At 42.9% G+C, this 23200-nt stretch overlaps 2 protein-coding genes across 2 annotated transcripts; both read right to left on the bottom strand.

The window, feature by feature from the left end:
- Positions 1-15787: 15787 nt before the first annotated feature.
- LOC122032615 lies at positions 15788-16831 on the bottom strand. The gene is made up of 2 exons (XM_042591924.1): positions 16367-16831; positions 15788-16274 (listed from the first exon to the last, which is right to left on the bottom strand). The coding sequence occupies exons 1-2, from the start codon at positions 16493-16495 to the stop codon at positions 16026-16028; spliced, it is 378 nt and encodes a 125-aa protein (XP_042447858.1). The 5' UTR covers positions 16496-16831; the 3' UTR covers positions 15788-16025.
- Positions 16832-16953: 122 nt separating this feature from the next.
- LOC122032614 (LOB domain-containing protein 37-like) lies at positions 16954-18076 on the bottom strand. The gene is made up of 2 exons (XM_042591923.1): positions 17736-18076; positions 16954-17661 (listed from the first exon to the last, which is right to left on the bottom strand). The coding sequence occupies exons 1-2, from the start codon at positions 17917-17919 to the stop codon at positions 17186-17188; spliced, it is 660 nt and encodes a 219-aa protein (XP_042447857.1). The 5' UTR covers positions 17920-18076; the 3' UTR covers positions 16954-17185.
- Between the last annotated feature and the right edge of the window lie 5124 nt (positions 18077-23200).

Below are 23200 nucleotides of genomic sequence, written 5' to 3'. Positions count from 1 at the left end.
ATCCATCTGGATTTTTCCCTTGCCTGGCTTCACTCACTAGGACTTTCACCTAGCTTCACTCACTAGGGTTTTTCATCTGCCTAGCTTCACTCACTAGGGCTTTCACCTGGCTTCACTCACCAGGACTTTCACCTAGCTTCACTCACTAGGGTTTTCCTTCTGCCTGGCTTCACTCACCAGGACTTTCACCTAGCTTCACTCACTAGGGTTTTCACCTGGTTTCACTCACCAGGACTTTCACCTAGCTTCACTCACTAGGGTTTTCACCTGGTTTCACTCACCAGGACTTTCACCTAGCTTCACTCACTAGGACTTTCACCTAGCTTCACTCACTAGAACTTTCACCTAGCTTCACTCACTAGGGTTTTCCCCTGGTTTCACTCACCAGGACTTCCTTGTCAAGTATCCGGTCAACCTTGACCTACTTGACTCTTCTTCAATCAATTTCTTATTGTCAAACATCTAAACTCAAACCAAGACTCAGCTTGGTCACCCAGGTCAACCTTGACCTGAGGGATGTTGCACCAACAATCTCCCCCTTTTTGATGTTTGACAATACCACAATAACACTTACAATACCACATGTAAGTTAGGCTAATCCTATAGCCTCAATCTTCATGCCACTAGGTAATGAACATATAAATTAAGCTCTTCATTCTCCCCCTACGAGGGCACACTCCCTCTAGGTAATGAAAGCTTAACTTACACCCATTCATAGGTCCTTTCATTCTCCCCCTATTGGCACACATCAACCCATCTTTGGGTACACATCAACCCATGCCCCAATTTTGGGTAGACATCAACAAATCCATTTGTTGAAAACTCTCCCCCTGAAGAGTTGCTCATCGTTGTTCACAACATCACTCGTTGTGATCAACACGATAATGAAGGTCCCATACCCTTCATTTATCCTTAACTTCTCCCTCAATGTAGACAAATACCCAACCTTGAGCATTATCTAACCACTTGAGTTCCCACTTGAAATAATGAGGATATCTACTCCCCATTTCAAGTTCAAAAGCTCATACATGAGCATTTTCTTTAAAGAAGGTTAACCACCTTCCAAGGTTCATGAAAAGTAATTTTTCATGTCTTTAAAGAGTCCCTCCCCCTAAAGACATGGTGGTAACTTCTGTCATTGCACCAACAATGACTTGGAATTCCTAAACCTTTAGGAAACCCAAATTTAGAAGTTTTGAGGTTCAAATACTCAAAATTTGAAACAAACCTCAACCTAAACTTCAATGAAGCCTTCCTTAACCAATCCATCCTTGTTTTCACATGAAACACCCTTTGTATGTATACAAATGTATTTTAGGGGTTTGGAATGGTTACCTAGACTCAAAGAGGTTCAAAGATGCTGAAATCAAGCCTTCCCACCAAAATCAGCAACTTGGATCGATTGGAGTTGGGTTCCAATCGATTGAACCTTCTTCAATCGATCCACCGATCGATTCGACTACCGATTGATCGGCTGATCGATCCAGCGAGCTTCTGCTCGCGACATATGTTCCAATCGATCCACGGATCGATTCGGCACTCCAATCGATCCATGGATCGATCGAGCTCCGATAGTTGCTGAAATTCCATTTCAGTCAACTTCGAAACCCTAGAAAATTCTACAAAATCCAAAATCATGAAATTTCGTGTAGACATTATTTAGGCATACTTAATCATGGAAAATAGCTTTCTATGAAAATACATCATATTTTCAAAGATTGACACAAACTTGAAAACTTGCAAAAACTTTAGTGTTTTTCTTCAAGTTTGTGTCTAACTATTCAATGGTGATTACTATCAAAAGATAGCCTTCACCAAGGTTTTTCAAAAACATTTTAAAAACATTTTCAAAACCAATATCCCATCATGTTCCTTGGGCATAATGCACATGACTTGTACATTAGCTTTCCCAATGATGGGAAAACACATAACTATGTGTTTTGATGAACCTAAAACTCAAAAGAATGCACTAAATCAACATCTTGAGTTTTGTTCATCTTCCTAACATCTCACTTGTATCTAATGTACACTAAAACACGGACAAGTCACCTTATAGTCCTTGTGAGATGTGGGATTTTGATTTTTCCCTAATCTAGGGATCATGCATATCTATCTAGGCATTCTAGAGATATTAGACATCCACCTAGGATGTCACTTGTCAATAAGTGTCGTTAAATGTCATTCGTCCTTAATTACAAGGAATTAAACTTAATGCATGATTATGCTATGGCATACATCAAAAGAAAATAATTTTCAAAAGAAAATATCCTATTACTACATGATGTATGAATGTCATGACATGGTATTTTTGGATTTTTCATAATAAAACATGAATGCAAAACTAGACATGATGTCATGGCATATGATGGGCAAACAATCATGGCAAGATTTAGCATAAATAAAATATACCTAGATTAACTATCTAAGTATCCTTAAAGTCTTAGCTAAACTTACACCTTAAACCTAGATTGCCCTAAAGTGCTACAAGAGAATGCCAAAGCCTAAATTGGCATTTCTAATTTCCTTGATTTAATGTATGCCAATTGAAAATAAACATGTCCTCAAATGTTGGCATATTCCATTTTTCCTCAAGAGTGATTACATAAATCAAGGCCCGGATTGCCTTAAATTTCCAAGAGAATACCAAAATCCCAACTTGGTATTTCTCAAGGTTTTCCCAATTTGTGCCATTTTAAGATAAAATCAATTTTTCACCATTAGACACATTTTACTCTTTCAAGGAGTAATCAATAATTCCATTTCATTTTCAAAGGTTAACTAAAACCTTGAAAATGCTCCTTGAGTGTCAATTTCCTCAAAGTTGGGTTAACTACCCTTCTAATCGGAGTTGATACTCTCTAACCCATCTATGGGGTAGAGAAGATGCTCCTAGGAACCCAACACCTATTGGTGCTCCTTGGATGCTCTAGGTACTCACTAGGGATAACTTCCCTAGATACCTTCCTAGTGACCTTGTTGGGCTTCTTAGAAGCCTTGGTCACAGTTTCTAGGTCAACTCTAGGGATAACCTCCCTTGTGACCTTGTTTGTGACTTTCTTAGACTTCTTAGAAGTTTTAGTCACATTTATTGCAAAAATACTCTTAGGGATGACTTCCCTAGTATTTTTGGCTTGACCACTAGACCTAGGGTTTGTTCCATAATTATATGGAACTCTATGGTAAGAGGGCACATCCTTCTTAGCCTTTGGTTTGTATCCCAAACCTCTATGGCCATTGGATGGCTTTTGTACCCCTAAACCTAGGTTATGCTCATTTTGCCCTAATAGGATATTTTCCATCCTTTTTAGGGTCCTTTCCATTTTATCAAGCCTTGACCTCAAGACTTGATTTTCTATCACTAAGTCCTTAGTTTTAGATTTTTCATTTGATTCATGAGCATATTTGTTCTTGGGCTTGTATCTAAAATCTTTAGAGTTATTGCCCAAGTGTCTATCTACCTTCCTAACCTTAGGTTGGGTAGTTTTGGCATGTAGGGCCACATGTTTTTCCTTAAAGCCCTCATGCTTTCTATTCTTATGGTAAATTGCATTAAAATGATAAAAGTTAGAACTATCATGCTTTTTACCATAATGTAAGGGGGTAGGCTCAATAAATGTTACCTTCTTCTTTACCTTGGAGGCTCCCCCTTGACGAATGCCTCCTTGAGCCTTGACCATCTTCTTCCCCTTGGGGCATTGACTTCGGTAATGCCCTTTTTGATTGCAAGAGAAGCACACAATGTGCTCCTTGCTCTTCTTTGTTCCGGGGATGATCTCCTTGGGCTTCGCCTTGCCCTTTTGTGCCACTTGGCCCTTCTTCTTGGCCAATTTAGGGCACTTGCTCTTGTAGTGCCCATGTTCCCTACACTCAAAGTATATAATATGATTTTTATTTTTAATTGAAATATTTATACCTTTGCTTGTAGGGGTGGCATCTTTTCCTTTGGATCCGGAGGTAGAAGCTTCCTCTTGATCCGATCTTGATTCTCCTCCATTTGATTTTTCTTGACTCGTGGAGGTAGAAGCTTCTTCAATCTCTTCATCTCTTGACCCGGATGTAGAAGCTTCTCCTTCTTCTTGATCCGGTGTCACCAAGGATTGCTCCCCCTCAATCCTAGCGGTGGAGGCTTCATCATCTTGAATATGAAACAAGGAGTATGCTCCCTCCTTGTTCCCTTCGTTGCATTCCCTTGAAGATGAAGCTTCTTCTTGAACTTCTTCTTCGGAGGTTGAGCATCTCTCAACCTCGGAGTCCTCCTCTTGGTCTTGATCCAATGAGTCGCCCTCTTTGGATTCTCCTTGATTTGGTACAGTGGAGGGGATCTCATGAATTCTTGCTAATTTGCTCCAAAGCTCCTTGGCATCTTCAAACTCTCCAATTTGTTCCAAGATGTTGCTTGGCAATAAATTGACCAAAAGCTTGGTCACTTTGTCATTGGCCTCACATCTTTGGATTTGGTCTTTGCTCCATTTGCTCCTTTTGAGTACTTTGCCCTTGGAATTTGTGGGAGCTTCAAAACCTTCCATGAGAGCAAACCATTGCTCTATCTCCATCATAAGAAAATTTTCGATTCTTGATTTCCAAGAATCGAAGCTTGTGAAAGTGTATGGAGGAGCCACCCTCGTGTCGAATCCGAGCCCATCTCGGAATTCCATTGTAGAAGTTGAGCTTTTGAATTTCTTTGACTTTGACAACTTTGCTTCAACTTCTTCATCCTCTAGCTCTTCTTGTTATGCTTGACCCTTCCGGCGATGATTCCGGTGAAGAGCGGCCTCACTCTGATACCACTTGTTATGACCAAAAGTAGCTAGAGGGGGGGGGGGGGGGGGGAATAGCTCGTCGCGTTCGCTCGGTGCTTGGCGTTGCTTGTTTCTTCAAGAATATGCAGCGGAAATACAAAGAACAATCACACAACGCTAACACGGTTGGTTTACTTGGTATCCACCTTACAAGAGGTGACTAATCCAAGGATCCACACCAACACACACACCCTCCACTAAATAAAACTCTCCTTTATGGTCACTACCAAGGGCGGAGAAGCCCTACAAGACTCAATACAAGAAGAGAGGGAAAGGATACAAGAAATACAAGCTTACAATGAGTATAAACCCTAACCCTAGCTTCTCTTCTTGGCTTTGATCCGCCTCTTGACTTGGAAAACTTCCAAGATCCTTCAAGAACTGGCGATCTGAGCTTTGTGAGTGCTGTGGAGGAGCTGGCGAGTAATCTGGAGTGAATCGGAGAAGAGATGCCGAAGGAAATGAACGCCTGCGGCCTTTATCGACGCCAACGGTCGGATCCCGATCGATTCGAATGTTCCCAATCGATCGGGGAGGCTTTGGATCGATCCACGGATCGATCCAGAGCGCCTCTGTGCTCTGGAAAAGCGCCTGGATCGATCCAGCGCTTATCGCGCGAAGCAGCCGCGTCCCAATCGATCCACTGATCGATTGGAACATCTGGATCGATCCAGAGGCTCTCTGTTCGCTTAGGAGAAGCCTGGATCGATCCAGATCCTGGATCGATCCATTGATCGATCCAACACTTGGTTTTTGCCCAAAACCAAGTTCCAAGCCTCTCAAACCAACATCCGGTCAACCTTGACCTGTTGGTTCATCATGCCTAGCATCTGGTCACTCCTTTGACCTGCTAGGACTTCCCACCAAGTGTCTGGTCAATCCCTTTGACTCACTTAGACTTTTCTATTCATGCCAAGTATCTGGTCACTCCCTTGACCTACTTGGACTTCCATCAGATGTCTGGTCAATCCCTTTGACCTATCTGTATTTCCTCTTAGCATCCAATCAATCCTTTGACCTACTTGGACTTCCATCGATGTCCGGTCAATCCCTTTGACCCATGATTTTCCTCGTGCCAAGTATCCAATCAATCCTTTGACCTACTTGGACTTCCCAACACCAGATGTCCGATCATCCTTGATCCATCTGGATTTTTCCCTTGCCTGGCTTCACTCACTAGGACTTTCACCTAGCTTCACTCACTAGGGTTTTTCATCTGCCTAGCTTCACTCACTAGGGCTTTCACCTGGCTTCACTCACCAGGACTTTCACCTAGCTTCACTCACTAGGGTTTTCCTTCTGCCTGGCTTCACTCACCAGGACTTTCACCTAGCTTCACTCACTAGGGTTTTCACCTGGTTTCACTCACCAGGACTTTCACCTAGCTTCACTCACTAGGGTTTTCACCTGATTTCACTCACCAGGACTTTCACCTAGCTTCACTCACTAGGACTTTCACCTAGCTTCACTCACTAGGGTTTTCCCCTGGTTTCACTCATCAGGACTTCCCTGTCAAGTATCCGGTCAACCTTGACCTACTTGACTCTTCTTCAATCAATTTCTTATTGTCAAACATCTAAACTCAAACCAAGACTCAGCTTGGTCACCCAGGTCAACCTTGACCTGAGGGATGTTGCACCAACAAAAGTGTCTATGACACCGTTTATTAACAAAGCATGTAAATCCCTTATATGATAGTGGAAGCTTCCGTCGTATGATTTATTTGCTAACTATGCCCTGTTATCAGCGATACTAACTCCCAGAAGGATACGATGAGCTAAGGGGTCCCACTATTTGGCCGAGCGGCTGAGCCACTCGACTGGGATTTCTCGCCCGATCGCTTGAGGCTGTTCTTCTTCAAGGTCGCTCAGCTTGGTAGGTTGTTCCTTGTACGACCAGACAGATGCTTCGGTCGAACAAACCCTTATAGGGTCGTCACAGTTGTAAACATATGTTCTCCTCTCATTAGTTATTCGGCTATTGAGGCGCTGCTTATCGCCCGGTCGGGCGAGCGATCTGGTTGGACGAGCCTTCGGGCGAGACCTTGTTCCTGGGCCCTCCTTTGGCTGAGTGGAAGGCCATATCCAATCGGTTCGTTGCCACCTGCTCGGCTAACTTTAGTGACCCGATGATTTCATATCTTTGACCACTTTAATTTTGACTTCCACATTGTTGGACACAAACAATCTGTTGCCAGAGATTTTATGGGGTATTAGCTGAATTTAAATATATCGTATTTAAATTAACTTATATGTTGAAAAGACTTGAGCGGATAATCTCAGGCTGCCAGCAGAGGCTGATTTCTGTAAAGTGCAGAGCGAAAGACCAGGTTTGCAGAGCGGAAGACCAGGTCTGTAGAGTGGAAGACCACAGAGCGGAAGACCAGGTCAGTAGAGTGGAAGACCAGGTCAGCAGAGCAGAAGACCAGTGCAAGTCTGCAGAGCGGCAAACCAGAGCAGCAGAGCAGATAAATCGGCCGGGTGGACAAAGAGACCGACCGGGCGAGCTGACCGAGGCCCGCGAGGCGTAATTTCCTTTAAACAGATTCACCCACCTCTAGTTGTGCTTCGAGTCTTACAAGGGATGTCTGTTTCTCAAGATACAATGACCGACCGTGAATCCGACCAAGCACTGGTGGTCACGGCAAGCTAAGCGGTACCCGAATGCTATCGCGACACTTTGCCGAGCAGTAGTTGGACGATAGAGGAGGGCAATGAGGAGGAGAGCTTCTGCTTTCTTCGCCATGTGCGTAACCCTTTTGCCTATAGTCACAACCTCCTTTTATAGGAGCTCAAATGAACGACAAAATTAATGATCGATTAATGATAATTACTCACCAAGCTACGAAACATGCAAAATGTTGGTTGTTCCACTTGGACAAATTTTTGTCCCGACCGGTCCGACATTCGTGTACGTAGGTCGCGCTCGCACACGAGTCAACTTGGTTTAATGCAAATACGGGCCCTGGATTTACACCCCCCCTGCGCACCCACGCGTGAGAGAGAGCCTCTCCCCATGCATTTGTTCACAACCTCAATATATGTGAATCAATATAAACCAACAAAAGTGTCTTGAAACTCCCAATGTGGGACTAAAGTCCCATTCACAATAGAGTTTCTTCTCTTCCACCTCTTTCTCCATTCACACTTATTCAACAATCCCCCACATGAATGGAGATAGGGTAAGTGATAACATTCAGCAATTGAGTCAAGTATAGGATAGGTAGGTTTTACCCTTTGAGCCTTCCCTTGTGAAGATTTGGTTGCTTACTGGCTGATAGTAGACACGATATCCTTGAACTATACTGTCGTCTGTGTAAGCAGTGACAAATCTCACCCAAGACTCTCCCTGATACAACTTAGTTCTCATGAGTGTGTTTGTTCTTGGCCATGAACACGCATGGTTCTGTGAGAAGCTCTAAGAATTGTGCCTCCAATTCTCTTCAAAGCGGCTCCACTTCTTTCTCACATAGGTGATCCCTCAAGAGTTGCCATCTACTCTTCTTGATCATTAAAAGTCCATCGACTTATCCTGGTCTAGTCATTGTTTCATTGAGTTATCCCCCTACAGTGTGTTATCCCCCTACAGTGTGTCTAGTCAGTGCAGATTAGTTGTCCCTTTGAACTAGTTCTTGGAATCTCTAGTCAGCATAGGTTGGGTGTCCTCTGCACTGATCGCTGACAACGACATCAAGCCCATTCCTTTTGATGAGCTTGCAACTAACTCTCGATTTAACCCCTTGGTTAGCGGATCCGCTAGGTTATCTTTTGACTTCACATAGTCAACAGTGATAACTCCCGTTGAGAGTAGTTGTCTAATGGTATTATGTCTACGACATATATGTCTAGACTTACCATTATACAGATGGCTTTGTACCCGACCAATTGTTGATTGACTATCGCAATGTATGCAAATCACCGGCACTGGTTTCGGCCATTGTGGAATATCTTCTAAGAATTACCGTAGTCATTCAACCTCTTCACCACATTTGTCAAGAGCTACAAACTCAGATTCCATTGTGGATCTGGTTATTACGGTTTGCTTAGAAGATTTCCAGGAAATGGCTGCACCCGCTAGAGTGAAGACATATCCACTCATAGACTTAGAGTCTTTTATATTAGATATCCAATTCGCATCGCTGTATCCTTCGATCACAGCAGGATATCTTGTATAGTGCAGTCCATATTCATGAGTATACCTCAAGTACCTCAGTACTCTTGTTATCCCTTTCTAGTACTCAACACCGGGATTACTTGTGTATCTACTCAGTTTGCTTACCGCGTAGGCCAAGTCTGGTCATGTTCAACTCATTAAGTACATCAGACTTCCAATTACTCGAGAGTACTCTATCTGAAAGATACTTTCACCTCGATTTTTCAATAGATGTTGACTCGTATCTATCGACGTTCGTGCCAACGCAGTATCACCCTTGGTGAATTTCTCAAGAATCTTGTCCACGTAATGAGACTGACTAAGATCAAGTCCTTCTGTCGTTCTAAAAATTTTGATTCCTAGAATCACATCAGCTAGGCTCATGTCTTTCATGTCAAATCTTGATTTCAACATATCTTTAGTGGATTTGATTATCTTATCATTACTCCCAATGATGAGTATGTCATCTACATAGAGGCACAAGATGACATAGTCACTCTCTGTGACTCTCATGTAGACACATTTATCATATTCATTGATCTTGAATCCACATTCCTTCATAACATTATCAAATTTCTCATGTCATTGCATTGGTGCTTATTTCAAGCCATATAATGACTTCACCAATCTACAGACCTTGTTTTCCTATCCTGGCACAGAAAACCCCTCAGGTTGGTCCATGTAGATTTCCTCTCTAAATCCCCGTTTAGAAAGGTTATTTTTACATCCATTTGATATATTTCGAGATTTCATAGAGCGGCAATAGCCAACAATACTCTAATGGAAGCTATTCTCGACACCGGAGAGTATGTATCGAAGTAATCAAGGCATTCTCATTGTCGATATCCTTTGATTACCAATCTGGCCTTGTATTTATCGATTGTGTCATCTGATTTCATTTTATTCTTGAAAATCCATTTGTAACCTAGTGGTTTACTTCCCGGAGGAAGATCCACAAGTTCCCAAGTGTGATTTTGCAAGATAGATTCTATCTCAGATGCAATTACCTCTCTCTAGTGAGGTCCACCAGACGAGCTTACTGCTTCTGAGTAACTCTGGGGCTTACTTTCCAGCATGAAAGTGATAAAATCTTATCCGTAGGATTTTTCTACCCGAGCTCTTTTACTCCGTCTAAGCTCAACCTCAAATGGTTCATCATCATCATCTTCTTCTTCGCCTTATGTTTCATTTGCCCGTTTTGAGGAGCTAGCATCCTCTCGGGTCTTATATGGAAACACATGCTCGAAGAACGAGGCATTTCTCGATTCGATTATCGAGTTCTTGTGTATCTCCAGTATGTGCGACTCATACACACAAAATCGATAAGCACTGCTATTATGTGCATATCCAATAAATATACAATCAACAGTCTTTGGTCCTATCTTAATCCTTTTTGGATTAAGCACCAACACTTTGGCAAGACACCCCCACATTCTTAAATATTTGTAGGACGGTTGTCTTCCATTCTACAACTCATAAGGGCTCTTATCTACTTTCTTCCAGGGCACCTTATTTAAAAGGTAATTAGCTGTTAACACAGCTTCCCCCCACATGGACTCTGGTAATCCAGAGCTCAGTAGAAGAGCATTCATTATCTTCTTTAGAGTTCGATTCTTTCGCTCAGCAACTCCATTTTACCGAGGAGTATAAGGAGCTGTTGTTTCGTGTCTGATCCCATGTTCAACACACAACTCAACGAACGGTGACATATATTCACCGTCTCGGTCACTTCGAACCACCTTAATTTTTCTATTAAGTTGATTTTCAACCTCATTCTTATAGAGAACAAATTTCTCTATAACTTCATCCTTACTTTTGAGAAGATACACATAACAATATTTTGTGTTATCTTCTACAAAAGTGATAAAGTATTTATTACCACCACATGTTGGTGTACCTTTTAAGTCGCACACATCAGTATGGATTAGGTCAAGTGGTTCATTACTTCTTTCAATATATTGAAAGGATGACCTTGTCATTTTCGCTTCAACACAAATCCCACATTTGTATTTTGGATCAAGGTGGAATGTAGGTATGCTTTGCATATTAATTAATCTACGCAATACATTGTAGTTAACATGTCCTAGTCTACCATGCCATAAACACGAAGACTCAAGCATATAAGTGGAAGAGCTTTCAGTTTTATTTATCTTAGGCCTAATCGCTATTACATTGAGCTTAAACAGTCCATCAGATACATAGCCCCTTCCTACAAATACTCCATTCTTGGACAATACAACTCTGTCCGACTCAAAGACAATGCGAAAGGCATACTTGCTTAACAATGATCCGGACACTAGATTCTTTTGAATATCCGGAACATACAACATATTGTTCAGAGTGAGATCCTTGCCCGAGGTCATCTTCACCACCACTTTTCCTTGGCCCATGATGTCCGAGGTTGTTGAGTTCCCCATGAACAATTTGTCTCCAGTGACTTCCTCGAAGGAAGCAGCTCCTTGTTGCAGCACACATGTCTAGTGGCTCCAGTATCGATCCACCATTGCCGCGGGTTTGAACCGATCAGGTTCAACTCAGAGACCACAGCGCAGAGGTCCTCCATTTATGGTCCCTCGTTCAGGTTGGCCTCTTGCTTCTTCTTCGGCTTTCTGCACTCTGAAGATTTGTGACCCACTTTGTCATAGTTGAAGCACTTCCCAGAGAACTTCTTGCTGATGCCTCCTCTGGGTCCCATCTTGGAAGACTTGGGGTTCTTCCGTTTCGAGCTTTGACCGTGCTCGACCACGTTGGCTTTCACAGTAGGCTGAGAGAACAGTTTCCTCTCTGAACTCTTGTTATCTTCTTCGATGCGAAGTCCAACAATGAGTTCCTCCACATTCATCTCCTTCCGCTTGTGCTTCAGGTAGTTCTTGAAGTCCTTCCAGCTGGGAGGTAGCTTCTCAATGATAGCAGTCACCTGGAAGATTTCACTCAGAACCATCCCTTCTGAGTGGATCTCGTGCAAGATCACCTGAAGCTCCTGGACTTGGCTGATCACTGTCTTGGAGTCAACCATCTTATAGTCCAGGAATCGGCCCACGATGAACTTCTTTGTCCCTGCATCCTCCGTCTTGTATTTCTTGTCCAAGGACTCCCACAACTTCTTAGTCGTTCTCTTCATGCTATACACAGCGTACAACGAGTCGGTAAGGCAGTTGAAGATGTAGTTTCGGCAAAGGAACTCAGAATGAGTCCATGCCTCCCCTGTACTGATGGTCTGAGCATCAGCATCCTCAGCTCGCTTGGAAGGGTCCTCGGTCAAGAACCGAACCAGGTTGAGCGTGGTCAGGTAGAAGAGCATCTTCTGCTGCCACCTCTTGAAGTTCAGTCCACTGAACTTCTCTAGCTTTTCCTCGTGACTGATTGGCATAGTTCCAATCGGGGTGGAGGGGGCCTTCACGTGTTGAGTCTGTTGCACCTCAACATTTCGTTCCGTGGCCATCTCAACAGAAGCGACTCTGTTTCAAGATTGTTGGACACAAACAATCTGTTGTCGGAGATTTTACGGGGTATTAGTTGAATTTAAATATATCGTATTTAAATTCACTTATATGTTGAAAAGACCTGAGCGGATAATCTCAGGCTGCCAGCAAGGGCTGGTTTCTGTAAAGTGCAGAGCGAAAGACCAAGTCTGCAGAGCGGAAGACCAGGTCAACAGAGTGGAAGACCAGGTCAGCAGAGCAGAAGATTAGGGCAAGTCTGCAGAGCGGCAGACCAGAGCGACAGGGCAGGTCTGCAGAGCGACAGACCAGAGCAGAGAAATCGGCCGGGCGGACAAAGAGACCGATCGGGCAAGCTGACCGAGGCTTGCGAGGCGCAATTTCCTTGAAACAGATTCGCCCACCTCCGGCTGTGCTTCGAGGCTTACAAGGAGCGTCTATTTCCCAGGATACAACGACCTACCATGAATCCGACCAAGCACTGGTGGTCAAGGCGAGCTAAGCGGTACCCGAATGCTATCGCGGCACTTTGCCGAGCAGTAGTTGCATGACAGAGGAGGGGAATGAGGAGGAGAGCTTTTGCTTTCTTCACTGTGTGCGCAACCCTTTTGCCTGTAGTCACAGCCTCCTTTTATAGGAGCTCAAATGAACGACAAAATTAATGATCGATTAATGATCATTACTCACCAAGCTACAAAACGTGCAAAATGTTGATTGTTCCACTTGGGCAAATTTTTGCCCCGATCAGTCTGGCATTCGTGTGCTCAAGTCGCGCTCGCACACGAGTCAACTTGGTTTAGTGCAAATCCGGGCCTTGGATTTGACCCCCCTGCGCACCCACGCGTGAGAGAGAGTCTCTCCCCATGCATTTGTTCACAACCTCAATGTATGTGAATCAATATAAACCAACAAAAGTGCCTTGAAACTCTCAATGTGGGACTAAAGTCTCATTCACAATAGAGCTTCTTCTCTTCCACCTCTTTCTCCATTCACACTTATTCAACACACATTGATTGTTTTTCCCACCTTTAATCTGTCCTTGACGGACTCTTTTACCAGGGACGGATCTAGAAATAAGAGATGAATATATATATTCAATTTTTTTGTGTTTAATATCATAACTCAACCCCTAAATTCAAAAGATAAAATTTAATTGACATAATCGAGAGCTAGAATTTTTTTTTTTAAAAAAACTAAAGATATACTCAGTACATGATATTGTTTAATGCGATTGTGCATATGAAATTTTGAATTATAAAATTATTTATAATAGAATTTACATCTATATTCTTAACTAAATCTCGTTTAATATATTGAGTCTATAAAATTGAGTCCATTACATTATGTGAAATCCTTAATATCATCGAGATATACGATGAAGAAATGTGACAGACCCAATAGTTATACATAGGCATAATCGGTTGCGTCCATTCATACATTAACACATCACATTAATGTTATATCAAATTGGACAGACATAATTAATTAATTAGAAAACTCATTATTCTGGATGACTATGCTACAAATAAATTTATTCATCCAAATTATATTTTTTTATTATTTATGTAATCAAATTGTTATATGATTTAGACGTGATAGATTTTTTTTAAGGAATGATTTTCCCCTCATAATTTATATTGTCACTTGATTTATTTCCATTTGATTAGATATCATAACAAGCTACCAGATAAGGAAATGAATCTCATTTCAACCCCTTGATCTATGAACCTTCACTATTAGTAATTAATAGTAAATTTGGGGTGTGCTACAGCCCACTACAGCCATAATATAGATAAGTCAGATTTTTACCATCAGATCATCTACCATGGCGCAGTGGGTCATCTGCTCATCTCGGCATGTCAACAAGGCTAGCAACACAATTCGTATTGATACCGTCATAAAAGGGGTTCAATGTTTTACCTGAGGGTGAAGGTAATTCCTGTTTGTCTTCTGTCTTGCTACTTGTATTGGTGCTCTCAAGCATTCCTGCTCTGAAAATAGTTTCGCTCATCACAACACCGTTGAGATAGATGAAATTGAATGTAGCCCGTTAGCTCTTGCCACCTACTTATAAACAATAGCCCGTGAACATGTACTATCCTCTTACATCTACATGGGACTTTGCATGGTCGTGCTGAATAGAGATCTATGGAATGAAATAATATTTTACTTAAATGAATTTCAACGATAAAATAATTTAATTTTTATAAAACTGTGATTTGAAATACTTATTATTATTTCATTCCACCATAAAAAAAAATATAGATTAGAAATAAAAAAGTAGTTCTAATTAAGTAAGATGGATTGATAACATTGTGTAACTTTAAGATGGATATATGTTAATTGGACGAAAGCTGTATTTATTTATTTATTGCAAAAAACAAGGACATTTAAATATATAGCTAAAGCATTTGCCCTTAACCGTATTTTATAAATTCGACAGATAAGATCATGTCGGATTTTGTCAATCCTAACCTGACTCATTTACGGGGCCACATGAACACGCGCAACTCCTCTACGCGAAGCAAACACAATATGGTGGGCGACATCATCTTCGGTCTTCACCGAGGACTCTGGAGATTATTTAAACGTCGAGTCCAATCCAATAAAAGCAAACGCCTAGTTGGAATGGAATCCGCGTCACCAAACACACAAACAAGTGATCAAATCCAGAAATCAATTTAAGAGCCAAGATACTACAATCAATTAATCCTCTAATAATTTATATTCGTCCAATTGATCTCTATCAGTAGGAGGTACTTGACCTCATCGAAACGTTGGTCGGCTGTCTCTTGCCTTTTGTTCGCATGCGATGAATATTCTTAATTTTTGGCCACACCCCCCACCCATCAGAAATTGAAGGGTCGTAATTAGGATAACTTTAAGAATTCATGGGTGGGAATAGAAACAAACAATTTTTCCGTAGGCCGGCGCATACACCAACTTGTAATTTCATATCGTTTCTGACGAGCAAGAGAAAAGATTTGTTGATTGATGACTCAGATGACGTTTTTTAAGAGATCATGGCGGTAAATATATCGATCTATTTTCATACTATCCTATAATATGTAGGGTAATACTAAATGGCCAGAATCTGGCCAGCTAGAATCAATACATGCAAGTGTACACATGGGTATTTTGGTAATATCATCTGTGTACATTAATTACATGCATGTACATGCATGCATTTTAATTGGAGCATAGGTAATTTTAGCTTGCCAGATTCTGGCCAACAAGAATTACCGTAATATGTAAACGACCAGTTTCGTTTGAATTGAATTCTGAACCATGCAATCAGTGGGAATCATGTGGGATTCCACGCTGTTTGTGTCCATCATAGACATTTCATTATATTTTTGGCATATATTCTTATCAAAAATATAGATGACATGTAGGAGAAGATAGACAATTTACAGGTGGCTGCCCCAACACACCACAGTGGCAGGCCAAGAGAGTGGCATCACATCCGAAGCCCAATCGAATAACACTACTTCGCTTTACTTTGCCTTGACGCTTCTGCGTATCGCCTGCACATTAATTACCCCCACCACGACCGTTCGCTGCTCCCTTTTGCGACCTGATTTGAGCGAAACAAAACAAGCAAAATCTCCAAGTTGCAACTCCACTCCCACCACTAGCATCGTCCCATTTCTATCGAGGGATTTTCTCGCCTGATTCTCCAAGACCGTCGATTCGCCTCGTCCTCGCGATCAAAAAAGAAAAGAAAATAAAAGAGCGAAAGGAGATAAAGATACGAAAGGAGGGAGAAGGTTCGGTGCGCAAGTAGCAGCAAGAGTGGGGCGCAGGTCCCGCCACCGAACGCGGCGGGGCGTAGCGCAAGTGATGGTGGTGTGTTGGAATCAACTGCATGCACTGCTCCGCACTGCACTTCATGCATTGGTAAAGTAAAGAAACAGAATATTGTTTTTACCTTTTTTTCGCAAAAAGGAATAACAGACAAACAATGCACCGAACCGATTGCGTCGCGCCCGCCCCCTCCCTCCGCTGCTTTCCCATCGCGGTGGGGTCGCCTACGCCCGCGACGTGGGCGTGGAAGCCAAGGGGGGACGCCGCAGCAACGCTGTCGCTGACACAGCGCCGCATCGCCCACCGCACGGGATGATTGATGGAGAGAACGGATGCCTTCTCCTTCACTGCACGCCTCCTCTCGCTTCGCCAAAAAAGCTGACCGCTCTCTCTCTCCTCTGTCTCCGCTACGCGACGGGCTTCACCTCCCTATCCATCCACGCCGACGAGCGTGGTTCCGCGCTCATTTTTGTTTGGCCTCAAAAGGATTACAGAGACGCGAGGCGTGGATAAGTACGACACATCGAAAGGCACTGCGTCTTTTTATACAAGGACGGATTCAAACGTTTATTATATTCGCCAAATCCCAAATTGGCTTGGTCGATAGAGGCCATCTAATTAAGATTATCCCGTTTAACTATATATTATTACTGATGCCGTCGATAAAAATTATGCCCGAGTGTTTGTAATGTATGTTTTTTTGGAGACGATCCGCAATTTTACACATGTTGATTGAGCCATGACAAACTCCACAATTGTAAACCTCAATTCTTCGAATGATTCCGGCACCGACAAGATTTTATTTAATAAACTGGGTTGATGCACTAATTATACATCAATTGGCTGGCTGCATCCAGCCCCCAGGTCGTTACCGTAAAAAGATAATTAAGGATTAATTCGCGTGTCTCGCCGACTTAGGGCAACAGCAAAACTTTCGCAGGGATCAAAACGGGAGAGGTCGCTAGGCGTGATCTACGGAATCGGCCGTCACACGAAGAGATCGAGAAGCTTCGGTTCGGTGGTTGTTTGGTTGCTTCCAGGACTTTCGCCGCCGCTCGTCGTTACCGATCCCTCCGAGTTCATCGAGGGAGTCCCTGGCCGCCAACTCCGTTTCTTCTCCCTCGCTCCGCTACCTGGGGATCGAGGAATCAGGCACAAGTCCAGGTCGCACGGCGGCGCGTTGTCTTCGTAGAAGGGAACAGGCGCCTTCCGTCGCTTGACCGATGAGAAGGACGAGAAGCCCATTTTCGGCGGCGAGCTTAGGCCTTCGGCCTCGGGCGATGCCTCGTCGGAGCGACCGTCAGACGCGAGTTCCGGAATCGGACAAAGCGCGCCGCCGCGAAGGACCGTTTCCACGGCCGCCTGGCAGAGATGCCAGTTCCCGGTCCCTAGCAGTCCCACGGCGCCATTCACCGGGTTGATGGTTCGCCCGCAAGCCTCGAATAGCAAGGATTGGAAAAGAGCTGCGACCAAACGAGATCAGTAGTGCCAGAAAGCCAAAAAGACGAATCGAAACCGTGGATTCGAAGGCACGGACCTGCGCGTCGTGAAGGGGGGACGGCGGATATGAAAGACATGAGGCCGGCGCGGCCGAAGAACTTAGCGACGAACACGGTGGCGTGTGCTTGGGCCTCGGCGGAGTCGATCCACTGGAGGCAAGGCCGCAGAAGGCAGGAGTCACTGCAGCCCTTGCGGAGAACACGGCACCCGTTGCAGCTCATCTCCGCCGATCACTCATCCACCGGTCAGTTCTATCCCTCTTGTGATTTCTGAAATGATTTAATTTTCTCAAAAAAACGCCGTCGGAAACTTCGGAAGCAAGAAACAGAGGGAAGCGTAGCTGGAAGAGAGGGAGGGGCAAAAGGCGAGTGGGGGAGGACGAGAAGTTATATAGTGCTCACTTGGGGTTTGGCTAACTCACCGTTAGAGTTAAATTGATGCGGGGTGGTGGGGTTGAGTTATGGGTTGGACGGCTGGATCGTTAGTGGTGTGGTTACCGCCTTTGGTGGAGTGGCGTCAAAACTGGTGATGAAAGTGGTGGTGGCGTTAGGTGTTCCAAAGTCCTGGGGTTTCGAGGGGCGGGCGGCTCCGTGTTTCCGCGGCCGGCCCCCCCTTCCCCACCTCCGTTGGATCGCTTTCCGGATGGGCGTGGCAATTGTTGCGCACCAGCCTTGTTGAGTTGAAACTGGATGGTGGTAATTCATTAATAATTATTATAATAATTTTGTTTTTTTGTACTATTAACTTTATTGATAGCGGAATGCCAACTTCAATCTGTGGCAGGAGCTGGCCCGTGCCTGAACGACCGATTTGATACCATAGATATATATGAATAAATCGGAAAGGGCGGGTAGACGTCTAAAAGTTTAGTATGTTATAATTGTTCATTTTATTTGAAAAAAAAATTATTGTAAACATATTATAGTTTAGGATTAATGTCTGATAATAACGGTACTCTCTTTCATTGCACCCTAATTTTAAAAATAATCATATTCGGTGTTGTCTGATTTATTATTTGACTTATAAACTAGCAATGAATAATTATATATAAATTTTATTTGATTGGAATTTAAAAAAAAAATAATGATAAAATTGTATATAAAGCATGAATGAGTGTTGATCCAGTGATAAAGGTTCACCCCTCAGAGGGTCGTTATCACGATGGAAGTCAAAGTCAATGATCCTGTCTGAGAGCTTGCGAGATGAAGCACTGGGCGACGATGAGTGGAGATGAATGATTATGATGTCGATAAACGGGGAAAGGTCCGAGAAAACCGCAACGGACCTTCCAAACACTTAAATGTAGAACAATAGATCCGATAAAACCAAAGTGGATCTATGAGTAATGCCTTGTAAAGAGAAATTCCGACAAGGTGGCTCCGCGGATCGACCGAAGCTCGATAATCAAATAGATGAAATGACCTCGTTCCCTTGCACACGATGAAACCAACCGACAAAGCGTTAGTGACCTAAGACCGGGGTGGGAATCCCTGACTAGACCCTTCGATACTCAAATTAATCTCCGGCGAGAAGAAGAAGAAGAAGAAGAAATATGAAAATTAGGATTTGATTTGATGTAATGTGTATGTTTGTGTACCTTGCCAGTGGAGAGGATTCCCCCTTTTATTCCACCTCATTTAACCTCCATAGTCATGAGGTGAACCCCAGTTTGTTAAAATTTGTTAAGAGATGACGTAAGTTAGAACTGCAATAATAGTTTCAGGAATCTTTTTCTTACCCCAGATGTACCTTCTTTTTCGTTTAGCATACCTGTAGAGATTTCTGGAAGCTATTTGCCGCCAAATTAATTAAGCTGTCATATGATCACATATTGTTATAGTTCACCTGCTACATACACTTGGTTAGTCACATAACTCCATTCTGTATGTACGAGGAATATCTTTTGTTATACCAGTTTCGGTCGGTATTCTATACTCGATTGGTTATTTATACTCGACTAGGACTTTACTATTATAAATATACCAGAAACCGTGTAAGGTTGAAGACATTTATGTTCAATCTACTTCTCATACTCGGTCGGTCTATTAAGCCCGGACGGTCACGCCTTGTCGATCGAGTTTAACCAGTCGGGCGTATAAAAGCACCATTGCCCTTTAACCCTTCCTTCGGTCGATCGTATGCCACTAAATACCTTTGTGCTCAACCGGTCTGTTACGCTCAGTCGGTTCTACTTTATCGATTGAGACTACCCAGTTGGGTGTATATAGGCTTTCAGGACAGCTTTGATGCTAAGTGTTTTTATGTCCGATCAGTATCCTATACTCGGCCGATTTTTTCATACCGAGCTCATATACTTGGCCGGTCTGGTATGTTCTGTTGGGATTTTCGAGCCGCAAAAACCGCTTTTTGAGTTGCGGAAACCCCGAAATCCCATGTCACCGGATCCATGCGAATATTAAATTTCATGTACGTGTTTTCTAATCCTAGATCTACTTTAGATCTACATGTTTAGGAGTTTATACCTTTGATGCGAAGCCCTTCGCTTATCCCGCTCGTCCAAGAAGATGCCGGATCTCAAGGGTATCAAGTGAACACCCCTCTATATGTATCCATACGAACAATTAGGTGGAGAAGAAACCTTAGAGTGTGCTAGCACTCTAAAGGTGTTCAGCCAAGGAGGAGGAGAGGGAGAGAAGAAGAAGCAAGGAGGAATAATAATGATCGATAATGAAAATAAGAGTAAAAAAATGGCTTAAGTATTTTCATCTAATGAAAATACTTAATGCTCATTAATACCATTAATGAGCCTCATTAATGAGCTTTAATGAGTATTTAATATTCTTCATTAAATGATCATTTTGAAACTCATTCGAAATTTGAATTTAAAATTCAAATTGAATTCCATTTATCATTGAATTCAAAATTCAATGAATATCATCATTAAGCCTCACTTGAGTCTAACTCAAGTCTAACCTCAATCGAGTCTTACTCAATTAATCTAATTTGGATTACTCTTAATCCAATTTGGTTCATCACATGAACCTAATCCTCTAGGTACATCAAATGAACCTAATCTCCATCTAATTGCCCTTTGTGTGTGACCCTATAGGTTCTTGTAACGTTGACAATGCTCCTAAACCCATTTAGAAGCATAAGTAATGAGCAGTATCTAGCAACACATCATTACTACCCAAGTTATAAGAATGTTGAGATCCAACATCACCTTGTGACTACTAATTGTGACTCTTCACAATATATGACAAGTGCCCTTCTATCCTTGACATCTAGATTGATCAATTTGAGGCATAGACGGTGTCATCCTCTGATCAATCTAAATCTTGAACTCCAAGTAGACTCACTCTAATCAAATGAGCTCAATATCTCATATTGACTCATTTGGGCATGACCATGCACTTAGTAGTCTCACTCTATCAAGAATAACGATATCACTCCCGTTATACAGGAGGGATAGATCCCATCTACATCACTCACATCCCTCCGCATAATTTGTTACATACCCAGTAATCGCCTTTATAGTCCACCCAGTTACGGGTGACGTTTGACGAAGTCAAAGTATGTAACTCCTTATGTAGGGAACCATGGTGACTTCAGGTCCAAGGACTAATAGTCATACTAATAGCCACATGAGAAAGTATATGACACTCATATAACGATCTATGATACTTTCTCATAGCGGGTCATTCAGTATACATTCTCTAATGCATACTGATCCGGCGATAAGAAGAGGCCCCCCCTGCTGAGGGAAGTCAACGCCACGTGGAAGTCAAAGGGCCGAACGGTCGACCGGAGAAGAGGGGATCGGTCGGCCGACCGGAGAAGAGGAGACCGGTCGGCCGAGTGAGGTCCCAGCGGAGTCAAAGGCACCCGGCGGGGAGTTAGGATTCCGACGCTCGTCGAACAGGATTGTAAGGCTGAGCGGATGGCACGCTCAGCCAAAGACATAAGGTAGCATATTGCTAACAGTTGTTGGATTGTGAAACGTCGATAGAGGGGGAGTGAATATCGATTCGAAACAATCGCGTTAATAAGAGTTAAGCGCAGCGGAATAATAAAAAACTTAGGCAAACTGAACAAGGTGTTTTTTACTTCGTTCGGAGCCTGTGACGACTCCTACTCGAAGGCCCGTACTCCTTGAGTACTTTTGTTGGGCAATTCACTAGCAATTCGAAATACTATTACAAATTAAGGTACAGAAATGCTAATGGAAATAAAGTGATACCGACAAGAAAATTAACCAAAGAAGAAGGAGCACTTTGTCGGGGCTTTGTTAGCGTCGCAGGAGCGTAGAGCAGCAGAGCAAGCAGTCGAAGAGTTCTCAGTTGTTTTTGAAGCTCCACCCCTAGGGCTTCTTTTATATGCTGCTCCGGGCGCCTGGATCCCTTCCGGGCGCCCTGGTGCGACGTGGCAGGTCTAATCAGCGAACTCCACGTGGCGACGACTCGGCCTGGATAAAATCACCTCCGGGCGCCCGGACCTCCTATTTCCAGAAACTTCCTTTCCTGCAAAACAGAGTTAGTCCGAGGCAAATATATATTCTGCAAAACAGATTGTTAGCACAACTAAAGTAATATGATTTAACAAGAAAAGAGTATGACTTAGATTCCGTCTTTCCGAGACCGGAATCTAGTCACGATCTCGACTTAGATATCTGAAATGGATCTAAGCCGGATCGACGCCTAATGTTCCTTCACGGGAACGCGTCCTCGCAGTCACTCCCCTCCAGTGACTTACCTCACTTACCGCCGAGGCGAGTCAGTCCGTCGACCTGGACTTCGTGCCAACTATCGGCCCGTCGACCTAGCCGGGCTTCGTGCCTAAGCGTCCGGCCACTGTCGACCGCTTGGACTTCGTGCGCCTATCTCGGTCACTGTCGACCTAGCGGGCCGTGCGGACATCCGGCCACCACAACTGTCTGGACTTATCCTGCACACTCGATCAGAGTGTTTGATCAACAATAAACCTAACTTAACCTATTTGTCATTCATCAAAACCTGGGTTAAATCGTTAGTGCTTACCGCACCAACAATCTCCCCATTTTTGATGGAATGACAACCTGGTTAAGTTAGTGAAGACATTTGCAAAAAAAACAGATAACATCATTATGTGGAGGTTTTTTTAAGTTAGTTTGTATTTTCAATTGGTTTGGCTAACTTAACCCACCTAACCCTCCCCATTTGGCATTTATCAAAAATAAGCATGTTTAAAATAATAAAAAAAATATAGACTTCAGACAAAGTAAGGAATCATGTCAAGTTAATCTGGGGGAGTTAAACTTAGTAATTTATCTTTTGTAAAAGAGCTAAGTTTTGAGACAAGTTTAAAAGATCTATTTTTCAAAACTAGGTAAAATTGATTTTCTAAAACTGAGTTGGTAAAGGATTCAACTTTCAAGACTTAAGTATATAAAAGACTTGATTTTTTAAAGCTAGTTTTCAAAAATAGGTGTATATATAAAAAATCTAGATTTAAAGGCTAAGTTTTGTGAAAAATAGCTAATTTTTCAAGTATAGCTTCTAAGGT

The sequence above is a fragment of the Zingiber officinale genome, chromosome 11A, assembly GCF_018446385.1.
Source record: "Zingiber officinale cultivar Zhangliang chromosome 11A, Zo_v1.1, whole genome shotgun sequence".
NCBI classification, from domain to species: Eukaryota; Viridiplantae; Streptophyta; class Magnoliopsida; order Zingiberales; family Zingiberaceae; genus Zingiber; species Zingiber officinale.
Note: the sequence above shows the minus strand (reverse complement) of the source record. Positions and strands in the feature narration are given on the sequence as shown.

Excerpts from the sequence above, each read along its gene's own strand:
- LOC122032615 (XM_042591924.1), bottom strand. The coding sequence starts at position 16,495 with ATGCGGCGCTGTGTCAGCGACAGCGTTGCTGCGGCGTCCCCCCTTGGC. Across the intron at positions 16,275-16,366 it reads GGGCGGGCGCGACGCAATCG|TGCGGAGCAGTGCATGCAGT; the intron begins GTTCGGTGCATT and ends CATGAAGTGCAG.
- LOC122032614 (XM_042591923.1), bottom strand. The coding sequence starts at position 17,919 with ATGAGCTGCAACGGGTGCCGTGTTCTCCGCAAGGGCTGCAGTGACTCC. Across the intron at positions 17,662-17,735 it reads CCCCCCTTCACGACGCGCAG|CTCTTTTCCAATCCTTGCTA; the intron begins GTCCGTGCCTTC and ends GTTTGGTCGCAG.